Source organism: Leucoraja erinacea, chromosome 2 (genome assembly GCF_028641065.1).
Source record: "Leucoraja erinacea ecotype New England chromosome 2, Leri_hhj_1, whole genome shotgun sequence".
NCBI classification, from domain to species: domain Eukaryota; kingdom Metazoa; phylum Chordata; class Chondrichthyes; order Rajiformes; family Rajidae; genus Leucoraja; species Leucoraja erinaceus.
In genome coordinates, this window is record NC_073378.1 from 62,400,751 (window position 1) to 62,416,433 (window position 15,683).

Here is a 15,683-nt window from a genome sequence, read left to right on the forward strand (position 1 = left end):
TTCTAAAATGGATTACATTCATTTTTTTTTAATCATCAATCTACACACAATACCCAATAAAAAAGTGAAAACAGGTGTTTAGAAATGTTTGCAAAGTAATTAAAAAGAAATAACTGAAATATCACATTTACATAAATATTCAGACCCTTTGCTATGACACTCCAAATTGAGAGGTGCATCCTGTTTCCATTGATTATCCTTGAGATGTTTCGACAACTTGATTGGAGTCCTCCAGTGGTAAATTAAATTGATTGGATTTGGAAAGGCACACACCTGTCTACATAAGGTCCCACGGTTGACAGTGCATGTCAGAGCAAAAACAAAGCCATGAAAATGCAGGAATTGGCTGTCGACTTCCGAGACTGGATTGTGTCGAGACACAGATCTGGGGAAGGGTATAAAACAATTTCTGCAGCATTGCAGGTCACCAAGGGCACAGTGGCCTCCGTCATTCTTAAATGCAAGAGCTTTGGAACCACCAGGACTCTTCATAGAGCTGGCGGCCCTGCCAAACTGTGCAATCGGGGGAGAAGGGCCTTGGTCAGGGAGGTGACCAAGAACCCGATGGTCACTCTGACAGAGCTCCAAGACACAAGATACATTTATTTGTCACATGTACCGGTTGGTACAGTGAAATGTGTGGTCACCATACAGCCATACAAATAAAAAAAGAACACACACACATGATAGACTCCAACATAAAACATCCCCACACAGCAGAAACAAAGTTTCACACTGTTTGGGAAGGCACCAAAGTCAGTCCTCTTCCTCTGATGTTCTTCATGCTCACCCGTGGTCGGGGCCTCCCGAGCCCTCCGCAGTCGCCGTTACAGGCGGCCCGCAGCTCAGGCCTGCTTGCCGGGATGATGGGACTCCAACGTCGGAACGGGAGGACAATCTCAGCGGCTTGGACCTCCGAATCGGCCACTTCCGGAGTCCACCGGAGTCCACAGGCCGCGCTGGCCGGAGATTCACGCTGGCAGGCCTCGGCAAAGGGATCCCAGGACTCTGCAATTTTGAAGTCAGCGCCGCCCGCGCTGGGAGCTCTACGAACCACAGCTCCGCGATGTTGATGCTGCCGGCCCAATGCTCCAGAGCTTCAAACGGCGATCCAGGTAGGCTGCGCTGCCGCTGCTGAAGCTCTGGTCCGGTCCCCGCCAATCCAGTTGGTAGGCTGCGAGGAGGGGGGCGAGAATGCGACTCGGAGAATAGTCGCATCCTCGCCAGGAAGTGACTGGGAAACGGTTTCCCCCTTACCCTACCCCCCTCCGCCACATAGAAAAACTAAATAACCCTCCAAAACGTACTGTTAAGACAAACTAAAATTTAAAAAAAGATAGAAAAAACAGACACACTGTAGGCAGAGGCTGCCTTCAATGCGGCGGCCCTAGTGGAGTTCCTCTGTGAAGATGGGAGAACCTTCCAGAACGACAACTATATCTGCAGCACTCCACCAATCAGGCCTTTATGGTAGAGTGGCCAGACGGAAGCCACTCCTCAGTAAAAGGCACATGACAGCCGGCTTGGAGTTTGTCAAAAGACATGAGAAACAAGATTCTCTGGTCTGATGAAACCAGGATTGAACTCTTTGGCCTTAATGCTAAAGAGTTCCTCCAGACATCACGTCTGGAGGAAACCAGGCACCGCTCATCACCTGACTAATACCATACCTGCGGTGAAGCATGGTGGTGGCAGCATCATGCTGTGGGGATTTGTTTCAGCGGCAGGAACTGGAAGATGAGTCAGGATCGAGGGAAAGAAGAATGGAGCCAAGTACAGAGAGATCCTTGATGAAAACCTGCTCCAGAGCGTTCAGGACCTCAGACTGGGGTGGAGCACCAAAATAGCCAGTTAAATACTTTGATAGTTAGCTAAGCTAGACCCTCTGAATTTGCTGACTGCCAATGTTGAAAAATTAATTGCTGTGCATTAGATTAACGGCTGATTCAATTTAAACTATTAAAATGCATTAAGCATCATTAAAATTATTTTTTAATTTATTGATATTATACTCTTTAACAGTACAGTTGTAACTGTGATTTATTGCAATATTTTAAATGTGGGTAATATATTGGGCACATTTTAATTGGTGCAAATAATCTTGCCTCTAAGGAGATTGTTAGAATCTGGAATGCTATAAAACTAAATCCAGATAATTACATTTTGCATGAAATAGATATTTTCTTTTATAGACAATAAATGATGAGGGGAAATAATGGAAAAGTACTGAAGGGAATTGAGTTTGCATTATTTCATTATAATTTGACAGCCATAAGTTTGCATTGATATATTTGTCAGCAATCTGCAAAAAACACAGCCTTTTGAGCATTCCACAAATATATTTGCACAGCTCATACTTTTCCATTGCATCTATTCCCCTTTTTTTTGCAACATTCATTTTGCTAATTCCAATATTGCATGTGATATTAATAATAGATCAATATTAATATATATATATTAATAGATAAATTTCCTATGCCTGATCAGATATATCTGAGGATAAGCGAGATAGGAAATTGCAGGACCCTAGTTGAGAAACATGAATCATCATTAGACACGGGTGACGGGTCAGGTGACTGGAAGGTGGCTAACATAGTGCCTCCGACTTAAGAAGGGCTGCAAGGAAACCTGGGAACTATAGACCAGCGAGCCCAAGATCTGTGGTAGGTAAGTTACTGGAGAGTATATATCCTCTCCAGTAACTTACCTACCACAGATGTTAGGCTCGCTGGTCTATAGTTCCCAGGTTTCCTTGCAGCTCTTCTTAAGTAGGAGGCACTATGTTAGCCACCTTCCAGTCACCTGACCCTATATATATATATATATATATATATATATATATATATATACACACACACACATATATATATATATATATATATATATATATATATATATATATATATATATATATATATATATATATATATATATATATATATATATATATATATATATATATATATTTGTATTGTACAAATATATATTTGTGTGTGTTTTGGATAGACTAGGGCTGATTAGGAATAGGCAGCATGGTTTTGGACAAGGGATGTCGTGTCTTACGAAATTGATTACGTTTTATGAAGAAGTAACCATAAACTAAACTCATCTCATAAACTCAAAGGTTGATGAAGGCAGGCCACAGACGTTGTCTATATGTTCTTTAGCAAGGTGATTAAGGTTCCAGATGGTATGCGGCTATGGAAGGTTAAATCACATGGGATCCAAGAAGAGATTACTCAGTTCAGAATTGACAATGGAAGGAGGCAGAGGGTGGAGGTGGAAAGTGTAACTAATGGTGTGCATCTGGGATTGATGCTCTTTGTGGTTTGTATTAACGATTTAGATGAGAATGTACAAGGCAAGATTATTAATTGTGCAGATGACACTAATGTAGATGGTAATGATGGTTATCAAGAATTAGAGTAGGATCTTGATCAATCGAGGAGTTTAATGCAAATATATGTGAGGTGTTGCATTTTGCGAAGTCAAACCAGGGCAGGACAGCGATTGGTAGAGCCCTGAGGAGTGTTGTAGACCAATGGGATCTAGGGATCAGTTATATAGTTCTCTAAAAGTGGCATCATGGGTAGATAGGATGGTAAAAAATGCTTTTGGTCCATTGGCATTCGTCAGTCAGTGTATTGAATACATAAGTTGGGACATTATGTTACAGTTGTACAATATGTTGGTGTTGGAGTACTATGTTCGGTTTTAGTCACCCAGTTATAGGAAGTATTTCATTAAGCCCAAAGGGTTCAGAGAAGATTTATGAGGATGTTGCCAATGCTCAAGGGCCAGTTATAGGAAAGGTTGGGCAGGTTAGTAATTTATTACTTAAAGCTCAGGAGGCTGAGGGGTGATCTTACAGAACCTCCACCATTCCATAGAAAACAATCCAAATCTATCCAAAGTAACTGTGGAGGGGGTGGTTTGGATGGGAAGGGATGAGTAAACTAGGAAGTTGTGGAGGGATAGGTCACTGCGGAAAGCAGAAAGGGGTGGAGATCGGAAGACATGGTGGTGGAATCCCGTTGGAGGTGGAAAAAGTGTCAGGAAATTATATACGGCTGGTGTGGTAAGGTGAGGACCAGGAGATCTCTGTCCCTGTTGCGACTGGGAGGAGGGGGAACAAGGGGGGATCTACGGGATACCGTGGACACACGTGCGAGGGCCTCATCTATGAAAGATGAGAGGGAGGTAGACACAAAATGCTGGAGTAACTCAGCGGGTAACTTCAGCCTGAAGAAGGGTCTCAACCCGAAATGTCACCTATTCCTTCTCTTCAGAGATACTGCCTGCCCTGCTGTTACTCCAGCATTTTGTGTCTACCTTCTGTTTAAACCAATATTTGCAGTTCTTTCCAAAGATAAGAGGAACCCCTGTTCCCTAAAGAATGATGACATCTCATCTTGAGCACAGATGCAGCAGAGACGGAAGATTTAGTAGGGAAAGTCTTTGTAGGAGGCAGGATGGGAAGAAGTGTAGTCTAGATTGGTGTGGGAATCAATAGGTTTGTAATAGACATCAGTTGATAGTTTATCTCCTGTGATGGAGACGATTAAATCATGAAAGGGGAGGGAGGTGTCAAAGATGGTGCAAGTGAATTAGAGTGCAGAATGGAAATTGGTAGTGAAGTTAATGAAGTCCATGAGATCTGCGTGGGTACAGGTGGTAGCTCCGATGCAGTCCTCAATGTAGCGGAGATAGAGTTCGGAGATAGCCTGGAACATGGATTCTTTGACATACTTACAAAGAGGCAGTTATCGAGAAGAGGTTCCAGTTAGTAAATGTATCTTAATATTTTTATGCAGGAAAACAAGAATTGCTTTTGAAACATGACCTACTTATCAGATACCTAGGAATGACTTGCCTTATGGTTGTTCTGTACCTTTTCATACCTCTCCCCTGATTCAGTCTGAAGAAGGGTCTCGACTCGAAACGTCGACTTTTCTCCGCTGATGCTGCCTGACCAGCTGAGTCGCTCCAGCATTTTGTATCTAACTTGAACTCCAAGGTCCCTCTGCACGTCAAAGCCGTTAAGGGTCTTGCCATTAACTGTACACTTGTATTTGAACTGTTTGCCGTTCAAATACATGATCTGATTTTAACTGCAATGCATTTTATTTTGACCTTCAAATTTCCAATTATCTTGTTCTCAGATTTTGTCTGGTTTTGCTTCTGTGCTTTCTGATGTTTCCATTGTAATTGAATGGAAATAATTTGACTTCCAGTTAATAAGTGTACCTTAATATTTTTATGCACAAAAACAAGAAATGCTTCGAAACATGACCTGCTTATTTGATACCTAGGAACGACCTGCCTTATGATTTTGTGGCAGAAGACATTGCATCAATAGAAGATCTCCCTTCTTCATGGTTGAATATTCAAATTGGAGATCAAGCTGTAGAGAGATAGGACCAAAAGGTGCTGGTAGAATAATGAAAAACATCTGCTGATTTGACTTCAATCGCCTCTTCTGCATGCTGCATTTCCTCACATCAGAGACAGATGATATTAGAAAAAAATAGATTTAGAGTGAGAGAATTAGGGGATCTTTGAGGGGATTCAGCCAGTTAGTGGTGACTGCCTCTTGTACTTTCTGAGAGATTTGTGGAAACAGAGTCTTGACAGTTAAGCAGTGTGTAGGAAGGAACTGCAGATGCTGGTTTAAATCAAAGATAGACACAAAAAGCTGCAGTAACTCAGCGGGTCAGACAGCATCTCTGGAGAAAAGGAATAGGTGACGTTTCGGGTTGAGAACTGCTACAGACTGAGAGTCAGGGAAACGGGAAATGAGAGATATAGATGGTGATATAGAGAGATATAGAATGAATGAATGAAAGATATGTAAAAAGTAACGATGATAAAGGAAACGGGCCATTGTTAGCTGTGGGCTGGGTCAAAACAAGTTACAGACAATGAGACTCAACAAGACTGTTTTAGAGCTAGTACAATGACTTGGGTGTTAAATAAATAAATAAAAGTGACTTGACTTGGGTGGGGGAGGGACGGAGAGAGAAGGGGATACAAGTCTTAATTGAAGTTTAAGAAATCAACATCATACTGCTGGTTTGGGTGGGAAGGGATGAGTGAACATCTGCCTAACCTGAAAGGTCTATTGTGGTCCCTGGACAGTCGACGGAAGATGTATAGAGTACCTGTACCTCTTCTTGTGGCTACCGAGGAAGGTACCTGGGAAGGTTGTGTTTAACAGTATTTAGTGATCACAGAAGGATGCGTAACAGGTTCTGAAAGATGTGATTAACGTATATAGGTTTCCACTGATTGACACGCCCATGGTGGACTGAATGGCCTGTTTCCGTGCTGCATGATTTTGTCGACTTTTGATATGGTTCTGTACCATGAGCTACAATTGAATCTATTTGTTATCTGTCAGCAAGTTTGATTGTCCCTTCTGGTGTTTGTTGGAGGCAAACTTGTTATAGCATTTTCTGTGAATTATTTTAACAAATAGGCGGTTTAAACAATTATAATTTTGTGAATTTACAACAAATTTACAAAATTACAACAAATTGTTGGAAATTGAAGTGCATTTTCTGTTAATTGCTTCATTAAAATATTACTTATTGTGTTTGGAAATTTTATATTTTTCTTCCCAGGCAGTGCTCCAAGGTTGGAAGCAATGGAAAAAATGTCATTTCTTAGACCTATGTAGCATATGTCTCATGCTGACAATAGGTCCTAAAACAAACTAAAACACAAACAGTATGAAATATTGCTGTCTATCACAGGTGTACAAAAAAAAAGCCTTCTTTCCAAAATAGTACCTGTTTTTATCATGCAACTCTGGTGACATTTTGCTAGCAGCACAACAGGACAGGATATAACAATTCTGAACATATTTAGATAATCAAACACCTTCGACCACTGCTATTCCACTATCAAAGATGCCGATCACTCCATCCCTCACCCTTACTGTTGGAAATCTGATCACTTGGTTGTGCTGCTACTTCCTGCATATAGGCAGTGACTGAAGAGCGCACCCCCAGTGGTGAAGGCTGCACAGAGCTGGTCAAAGGAGGCGGAGGAATGACTCTGGGTTTACTTAGAGTTGGTAGGAGGAAAGTGGAGCACCCGGAGGAAACCCATGCAGTCACAGGGGAAACGTGCAAACTCCACACAGACAGCACCCAAAGTCGGGATTGAACCGGATCTCTGGCATTGAAGCAGCAGCTCTAACAATTGAAACTGTGCCGCCCATATTTTACTACTTTAATGCCATTTAAGATAACCCTCACAGTTATTTGAATCTTTTCTATATAAGTAGATAGTTATACTAAAGGAATAACAAGGAAACTTGAGTAAAACACAATGCGCTGGAAGAACTCCGCAGATCAAGCTGTGGAGGGAATGGAAAGGCGACGTTTGGGTCAGGCCTCTGATGGGGAAACTTGTTCTGATTAACATGCTGATTTAAATCTTTTAGACCAAACGTCCACAAAAAATGTCCTCAACATCTGTTATCATTTAACTAGACTAAATGGGACGCTGTCACACGGATGGCCTGGTCCCCCAACACACCCACCCTCCCTCCTCACATCCCCAGGATCTCGAGGTTGCCGCTCCTTTCCTTCCTTGCGTGCCAATGCAGCAGCTGCGAGGCCGTGGGCCGCGACGGCTGTTGCTGTGGGGCCACGGGGAAGCTGGGGAAGCCAGGCCACGGGGAAGCTGGGCCGCGGATGCTGGGCAGCGGCCGCTTCCGTGCAACGTCGGGCGAGGCGGGGGCGCTGACCAATCAGTGCAGCCGCGTCTGCTGTCCCGACAGCAATCTATGCATGCCCGTTTTTTAACGCTTTTTAATAACTTTTACAATATACTGCTGATCGGAACGCAACTTGGTGCACTCACAGGACAGAAGGGTGAGTTAGCTGGCTAAAAATCGTAGCGCTATCGCGCACCGTTTTTGTGCAAATATAAAAACCCCCAAACCGGAAGAGGACAAGATCAGAGTTTAGTTACGTATAGATAGTCTATGCCCAGTCAATTGTGTGGAAGTCTGCCGGTAATTCTGTTGGTGCCATTTGAGATCAATTGAATTGTTTGAAATAAAGGGAAATGAACCAAATATTTCTCACCTTGTATCTTTGCGTTTTTTTAGATATTGGAGTCTCTCTGGATTGTGATGAGTCGAAATGTGAGTTTATTGTTCACAACTGCCACCACATTGCTGACGGTTCTGTTTCACAGTGGCACAGCACTTCTCAACTTCATTCTTTCTTTGGTGAGTAAATTAATGAAGATCTGTTTATGACACAATAATATTAGAATAAATAAAATTGTATATGTTTCTTATATATCACAGAAAAGTAATAGTAAACTATATTTTCAGTTTTTAATATTCACAAACTTTCAATTCTGTGCTTGATTTTGCTGCGATGTGCAGAACATTGAAATAGTATCACAATTTCATGAGATTGGGAAAGAATGCCCAATAACATGGGTGCTGTGAGGGCGATGCTTTTTTTCATATGACTATGATACATTTACAACCAATTGGTTTATTTGTGCTCTTTTTGTTTATTACAGTTCCCTGTGCCATTTATTTATTTATTATTACTAGGATAGGGTGGTAAATGTTCTCCAATGTTCTACTTCTGAAAGAGAAGTTTCCAATCTCAAGCCTATGCTGCTTAATCCTTAGCACATTAGCTACCAGAAAAAATAAAGTTTCTGGTCATCTTTCTTTCCGTTCTTGAATACTTCAATAAGATCTTATGGTCTTAACTTTTCCCATTCTTAGAAATGCAAATATAATGGGTGAAATGTCTTATTGTTACTTAATCGTTAGTATCCAGGTATCCTGATAAATCTATGCTACACTTTTTCCAAGGACATGTATCCTTCCTACGGTTTGATGCGCTGAAGTACTTCCAATGCTCTATTTGTTTGGCATAACATAACATTAAGGAAGAAGATTCTTGACCCGAAAGTCACCCATTCCTTCTCTCCAGAGATGCTGTCTGTCCCGCTGAGTTACTCCAGCCTTTTGTATCTATCTTTGGTTTAAACCACCATCTGCAGTTCCTTCCTACACATAACATATAAAGATCAGCATACTATCCCCTAATCTCTGGACTTCTTGTTTCTAACTTTAGATCGTTTAGAAAGTGCTCTATTCTTTCTAGTTTGTGTCCAGCGGCAACAATCTTATGATTACCTGTATTATCCATGTTATCAGCAAACTTGGATTTATAGCGCTCTATCCCATTACAGAAGTAATTTATCAATATTGTCATTAGATTTGACCCTGATCCAGACCCTATAAAGAATGCCATCTGTCACATTGTACCTTCCCAGACCATGCATTTCCTGCTCCTGCCACTTAGCAATTTCCTCACCAGGTTAATTATTTTCCGTCAGTTCCATAAGATTCAGTTTTAATTAGCAGTGTCTTACAGGAGGCGTGATTAAGAATAAACTAAGTAAATGCACAAATTAATTTCCATTTTCAGTCTTCCCTTTTACATTTTTCTGTATGCTGTAAATCTAGTTTAGTGCACAAAAATGTTGTTTCTCCTCATGGACCATATTTAAAATATACATACATGTTTCATGTGCAGAATTACTGTTCTGTGATGACGTGGAAAAAAGAATTTCCGGCAAGATGTTGAATATCAAAGATATAATGAGTGCTTTAGGTTTTTGATAAAAGCTTGTGTAGTTGAGTAATCAAGAATATGTTTTGACTTTTTTCTAATTATGGTTTTGCTTGTCTTGTGTCTAATGTCTTGTTTTATGGTCTTTATTTCAGAAATGTTATGTGTTGTTTAGTTGGAATTTGTGTATAATTTGTTTGTGCGTTTGTCTGAGTCTACCTGCCTTTGAACAGCAAGCAAGGTTTTTCATTGAACCTGTGCCTCACTGTACTTGAGCAAGTGACAATAAACTTGACTTAATATTTTAAACACATCTACTCCAATTTACTTTAAGTTTATTAGTTACATTCTTTACATTTTGAAAACATTTTTATGCTTTAAAAAAAAAATCCCGTTCAGTTTTTAGTTATATGCTGTGTAGTTCATCTAATTTCATAATTTGCATTATGAGAGTATGTCTTTTGTATATTTTATTCATGCCTGTTTCTTATGTTAGTGTCTCCAAGAGTGTCTCCAAGAATCACTCCTTAGTGATTAAATTATGCCACTTAAACCCATTGCTGAAAATGTAATGACAATGGTAATCAAATTTGGTTAATCATTGCCCGAACCCAAAAATGTCACTTAGCTAAGACAATTATGATACTTATGATACTGTGTATGTTAGGGCGATGGCTTTATTTTAGTGATAGTGGACACAAACTGATATATATCACACTATTTGCAGGTTTTGATTCAATGAGATTACATCACATTGCTTAAAAAAAATTCCCATGGAAAATCATTGATTCTTGTATCCCTTTCTGACCTTCCACTTTTTTCACCCCTGAGAAACACCAACCGGAGGAAATTTGGGGATATTTCTGGGACAAAGCATTGAAGTATTTATAACAACTATGATATTTCGGTTGGAATTCTCCTAGTGTCTTGTGGGGAAGGGCAAAAGAAAATTCCTGCATGACCATGATAAGGCCATCAAAATGGCTAAAAGGGATTTTCGTTCTAAACTGGAGAATGATGCAGACATTCAACAGCTGCGGCAGGTCTTGCACGCCATCACTTCCTAGTGACACAACAAGGGGGCAGCTCGTGCGACCACGAAGCATGAATCCCAGACTAACTCAATGTGTTCTACGCATGCTTTGATAGGGTCCCCATTGCCCCTGATGGTATTACAGTCACAGAGGCAAATGTCAGAAGATCCTTAAGGAGGGTGGAACCTCGGAAAGCTTCTGGACTTGATGGTTGTGTTCTTAAAACTGATACAGACCAACTGGAGTTTTTGTGGACATCTTCCACTCGGGTGGTCTGAGGTTCCCACCTGCATCAATAATATCAGTGCCCAAGAAGAGTAAGGTGACGTACTTCAGTAACTACCGATAGGTGGTACTAAGGTCTGTGGTGATGGTGCTTTGAGAGGTTGGTTATGGTGCATATATGGTACATATTAATTCCTACCTCAACTAGAACCTAGACCCACTCCAATTTGCCTACTGCCACAACAGGTCAATGAAGGCTGCTATCTCAGTGGCTCTCCAGTCTGTACTGGATCACTTGGACAATAAAAACACACGTCAGGATGTTGTTCATAGACTACAGCTCAGCATTCAACACCAGCATCCCCTCCAAACTGGTTACTAAGCTCATTGAACTGGGTCTCTACACATCCCACCTTCCTCATCAACAGACCACAATCTGCATGGATTGGCAGTGACATTCCTCTTCAATAACCATCATCACAAGTGCACCTCAGGGCTGCATGCTTGGTCCCCTGCTCTACTCACTCTATACACATAACGGTATCCTGACATGGTTTCAACTCAATACAATACAATATAATCATGAGGTTCAAACAAAATGTAGTTTCAACTTCGCCGACGATTGTTGTCTTTGGAAGAGGAAGGTCGAGGCTCATAAGGTCATAAGTGATATGAGTAGAATTAGGCCATTCGGTCCATCAAGTCTACTCTACCATTCAATCATGGCTGATCTATCTCTCACTCCCAACCCTATTCTTCTGCCTTCCCCCCATAACCTCTGACACCTGTACTAATCAAAAATCTATCTATCTCTGCCTTAAAAATATCCACTGACTTGGCTTCCACAGCCGTCTATGGCAAAGAATTCCACATATTCACCACCCTCTGACTAAAGACATTTCTCCTCCTCGTTCCTAAAAGAACATCCTTTAATTCTGAGGCTATGACCTCTAGTCTGTGGAATTCCCTGCCTCAGAGGGTGGTGGAGGCAGGTTCTCTGGATGCTTTCAAGAGAGAGCTAGATAGGGCTCTTAAAAAATAGTGGCGTCAGGGGATATGGGGAAAAAGCAGGAAAGGGGTACTGATTGGGGATGATCAGCCAAGATCACATTAAATGGAGGCGCTGGCTCAAGGGGGCAAATGGCCTACTCCTGCACCTATTGTATATTGTCTATTGTCTAGTCCTAAACTCTCCCACTAGTGGAAACATCCTTTCCACATCCACTCTATCCAAGCCTTTCACTGTTCTGTGTTTCAATGAGGTCCCTCCTCATTCTTCTAAACTCCAGTGAATACACGCCCAGTGCCGACAAACGCTCATCATAGGTTAACCTACTCATTCCTGCAATCATTCCTGTAAACCTCTGGACCCTCTCCAGAGCTAGAACATCCTTCCTCCGATATGGTGCCCAAAACTGTTCACAATATTCCAAATGTCCTTACCAGCGTCTTATAGAGCTTCAGCATTACATCCCCGTTTTTGTATACAAGCCAACTTGAAATGAATGCTAGCATTGAGTTTGCTTTATTTGCTACCGATTCAACTTGCAGATTAACTTTTTGGGAATCCTGCACCAGCACTCCCAAGTCCCTTTGCACCTCCGATTTCTGGATTCTCTCCCCATTTTGAAAATAGTCTACACCATTATTCCTACAAAATGCATGACTCCACACTTTGCTGCACTATATTCGCTCTGCCACTTCTATGCCCACTCTCCTAACCTGTCCAGGTCCTTCAGCAGAGTCCCTGCTTTCTCTACATTACCTGCCCCTCCACCTATTTACGTAAACTTCCGCAAACCTGGCCACCAAGCCTTCAATCCCCTCGTCCAAATCATTAATATACAATGTGAAGAGAAGCAACCCCAGCACCGACCCGTGCAGAACTCCACTAGTCACTGGCAGCCAACCAGAAAAATTCCCCTTTATTGCCACACTTTGTCTTCTGCCGTCCAGCCAACCTGCTATCCATGCTTGTATCTGCCCTTTGATACCATGACATCTCATCTTCCTTAGTAGCATCACGTGTGGCACCCTATCAAAAACTTTCTGAAAATCTAAGTAAACAACAACCACTGACTCTCCTTTGTCTGTACTGCTATTTACATAACCATATAACCATCTTCAAAGTATTCCAGGAAATTTGTCAAGCAAGGCCTCCACTTCACAAAGCCATGCTGACTTCGGCCTATTTTATCATGATCCACAAACCTGTCTTCATTGTCGGAATGGAGGTGGAGTCAAAAACTTTAAATATCTCTGAACATCTGTCCTGGACAGCATTTTGATGCACATTTTGATAAAGCTTTGCCTCTACTTCCTTAGAAAATTGAGGAGTTTTGGTTTGTCTACAAATAATCTCTTGAACGTCTACAGGTGTACAGCAGAGAGCATATTGTCTCATTGATAGACACAAAACACCGGAGTAACTCAGCGGGAAAGGCAGAATCTCTGGCGAGAAGGAATGGGTGATTTTTCAGGTCGAAACCCTTCTTCAGACTAGTCAGGAAAGGGAAACGAGAGATAGACAGTGAGGTAAAGAGATAGAGAACTATCTCTCTCTACATCACTGTCTATATCTCTCATTTCCCATTCCCCTGATTTAAATTTGAACCTAATTTACGGAATGTTTTATTTAATGCCCCCACAAGGTTCAGTTCTGATTTTCTTTTTTCCTCCCTTGCCCCACAATTCCCACCCTGCAGGTCATTTTCTTGACCACACTCTTCTATCTCATAAGTTCAAATGATGAATGCTACAAACCAGTGAAATGGGTAATTGGTCTGACACCACTTTCCCAGGCAGGCCCTTCCTCCAACATCGTGGGGCAGTCTGTTGAAGAAGCTATACGGTAGGCAAGCCCAATTATTAACCTCATCCTTTTAAAGGCTTCATTGGCCAGACTGCCATTTTTCTAACTATTAAATTGTAACAAACTAACAATCCTGTCTGGCAGCATTCAGTATTTCATTTGTTTTCTCTTGACCTTGGAGTAATGACATCACAATTGCTTAACAATATGTAAATATTGATAAGCCATTTTCAGATAATTTGTGTAACTGCATATCTTGTGACATTGTGAGCAGTATGTTGTGTGTGCTTTGTTGAAATTATTTTTGTAATAGAACCAATGTCAAGTATTAAATGTATTGCATGAGCATGTGAAAATTCATTTGACATCCTTTCCTTGTCAATAAGCATGTAGTTTTGTATCTTGGGCTGAAAAGATCAAGCCCACCTCATTCTTCACCTAGAGTACCCATTCTGCCTGCTCTATTGGAGGCATTGCACACTACCAAGTTGCATGTTGTGAGAACCTCCGTGCAGCATGATGTGTGTGATACTTTCATGTGAGTGCATGCACACTGGTGTGACTGCATCTTGTGGCAATAGATAAATGCTCATTGCTCAATTAGTGTTTTGAGATCCATTTTGTTAAGATCCACATCATTGTTCTTTAAATTTAAATCACTTCTGATCAACATTCTCATCCCATCAGCAAATGTCAGTTTCTTTTCAAAAATAGTTTGCTCTTTGAATTGACTCCATATTCCATATCAATGTTTAACTGGTGATGTATAATTGTAAATTCAGAAGTACCAGAATCAAGAAACATTATGCATCATGCATGTTTAATAAGCTCTGTTTTGTGCTTGGCAGACAATCCCATTTTCCCCAAACCCTACCGCCACCTCAGCAATATATTGCCATCTCCAGAGTGTAAGCTCAAGAACTAGGTTTTAGGTTTAATTTAGATTTAAGATTAAATTCCTTTGCATGATAAATACAAATATAGTGCCCTACATAAGAGTTTCTGACCATGTGGGATAAACATAGAAAATAGGTGCAGGAGTAGGCCATTCGGCCCTTCAAATCTGCACCGCCAATCACTATGATCATGGCTGATCATCCAACTCAGTATCCTGTACCTGCCTTCTCTCCATACCCCCTAATGCCTTTAGCCACAAGGGCCACATCTAACTCCCTCTTAAATATAGCCAATGAACTGGCCTCAACTACCTCTGTGGCAGAGAATTCCACAGATTCACCACTCTCTGTGTAAAAAATGTTTTTCTCATCTCGGTCCTAAAATACTTCCCCCTTATCCTTAAACTGTGACCCCTTGTTCTGGACTTCCCCAACATCGGGAACAATCTTCCTGCATCTAGCCTGTCCAACCCCTTAAGAATGTTGTAAGTTTCTATAAGTTCCCCCCTCAATCTTCTAAATTCTAGCGAGTACAAGCCGAGTCTATCCAGTCTTTCTTCATATGAAAGTCCTGTCATCCCAGGAATCAGTCTGGTCCATTTGAGATTTACTAAGGATATAAAGCTTTGAGGCAAGTGTTAGGTCATCTAGTGATCTTTGGAATATCAGTACTGGTTTTGTTATCATATCAGGTCAAGTGCTAGTGGCATATTTATCCACAAAATAGTGGGGTGCAATAAGGATTAGTGTCAGGGCATTAAATAATTTATAATCTAAAATAACAAGTATATTGTGACACCATTTACTAAGTATATAAATGTGAGAAAGAAAGTTGTGTGGAGGCTAAAAAGAGTTTGCAAAGTGATATAAATAACTGGGAGTATCTTTGGCAAATTGAGTATAATGTGGGGAAATATAGGTGAAAACAGAAAGTTGTTCAACTTGCTTCAAGGAGTGACCTAGGTATCGTTGTGTTGGAAATGCAAAGTTAACATGAAGACACAGCATGTAATTGGGACAATTAATAGAATGTTCCTCCTTATTGCTGGAGGTTAATACCTAGATTCGTGTGTACAACTTTGGTCATGTTATTTAA

The 15,683-nt window shown here is 41.1% G+C and overlaps 1 protein-coding gene across 2 annotated transcripts in view; it reads left to right on the forward strand.

The window, feature by feature from the left end:
• tmem245 (transmembrane protein 245) overlaps positions 1–15,683 on the forward strand; it is an 85,870-nt gene that overhangs the window by 54,422 nt on the left and 15,765 nt on the right. For both annotated transcript variants that reach the window (XM_055657760.1, XM_055657768.1), the window contains 2 exons: positions 8,123–8,245; positions 13,585–13,730. In XM_055657760.1, coding sequence (XP_055513735.1) covers positions 8,123–8,245; positions 13,585–13,730 — 269 coding nt within the window. The remainder of the gene's footprint in view (positions 1–8,122; positions 8,246–13,584; positions 13,731–15,683) is intronic.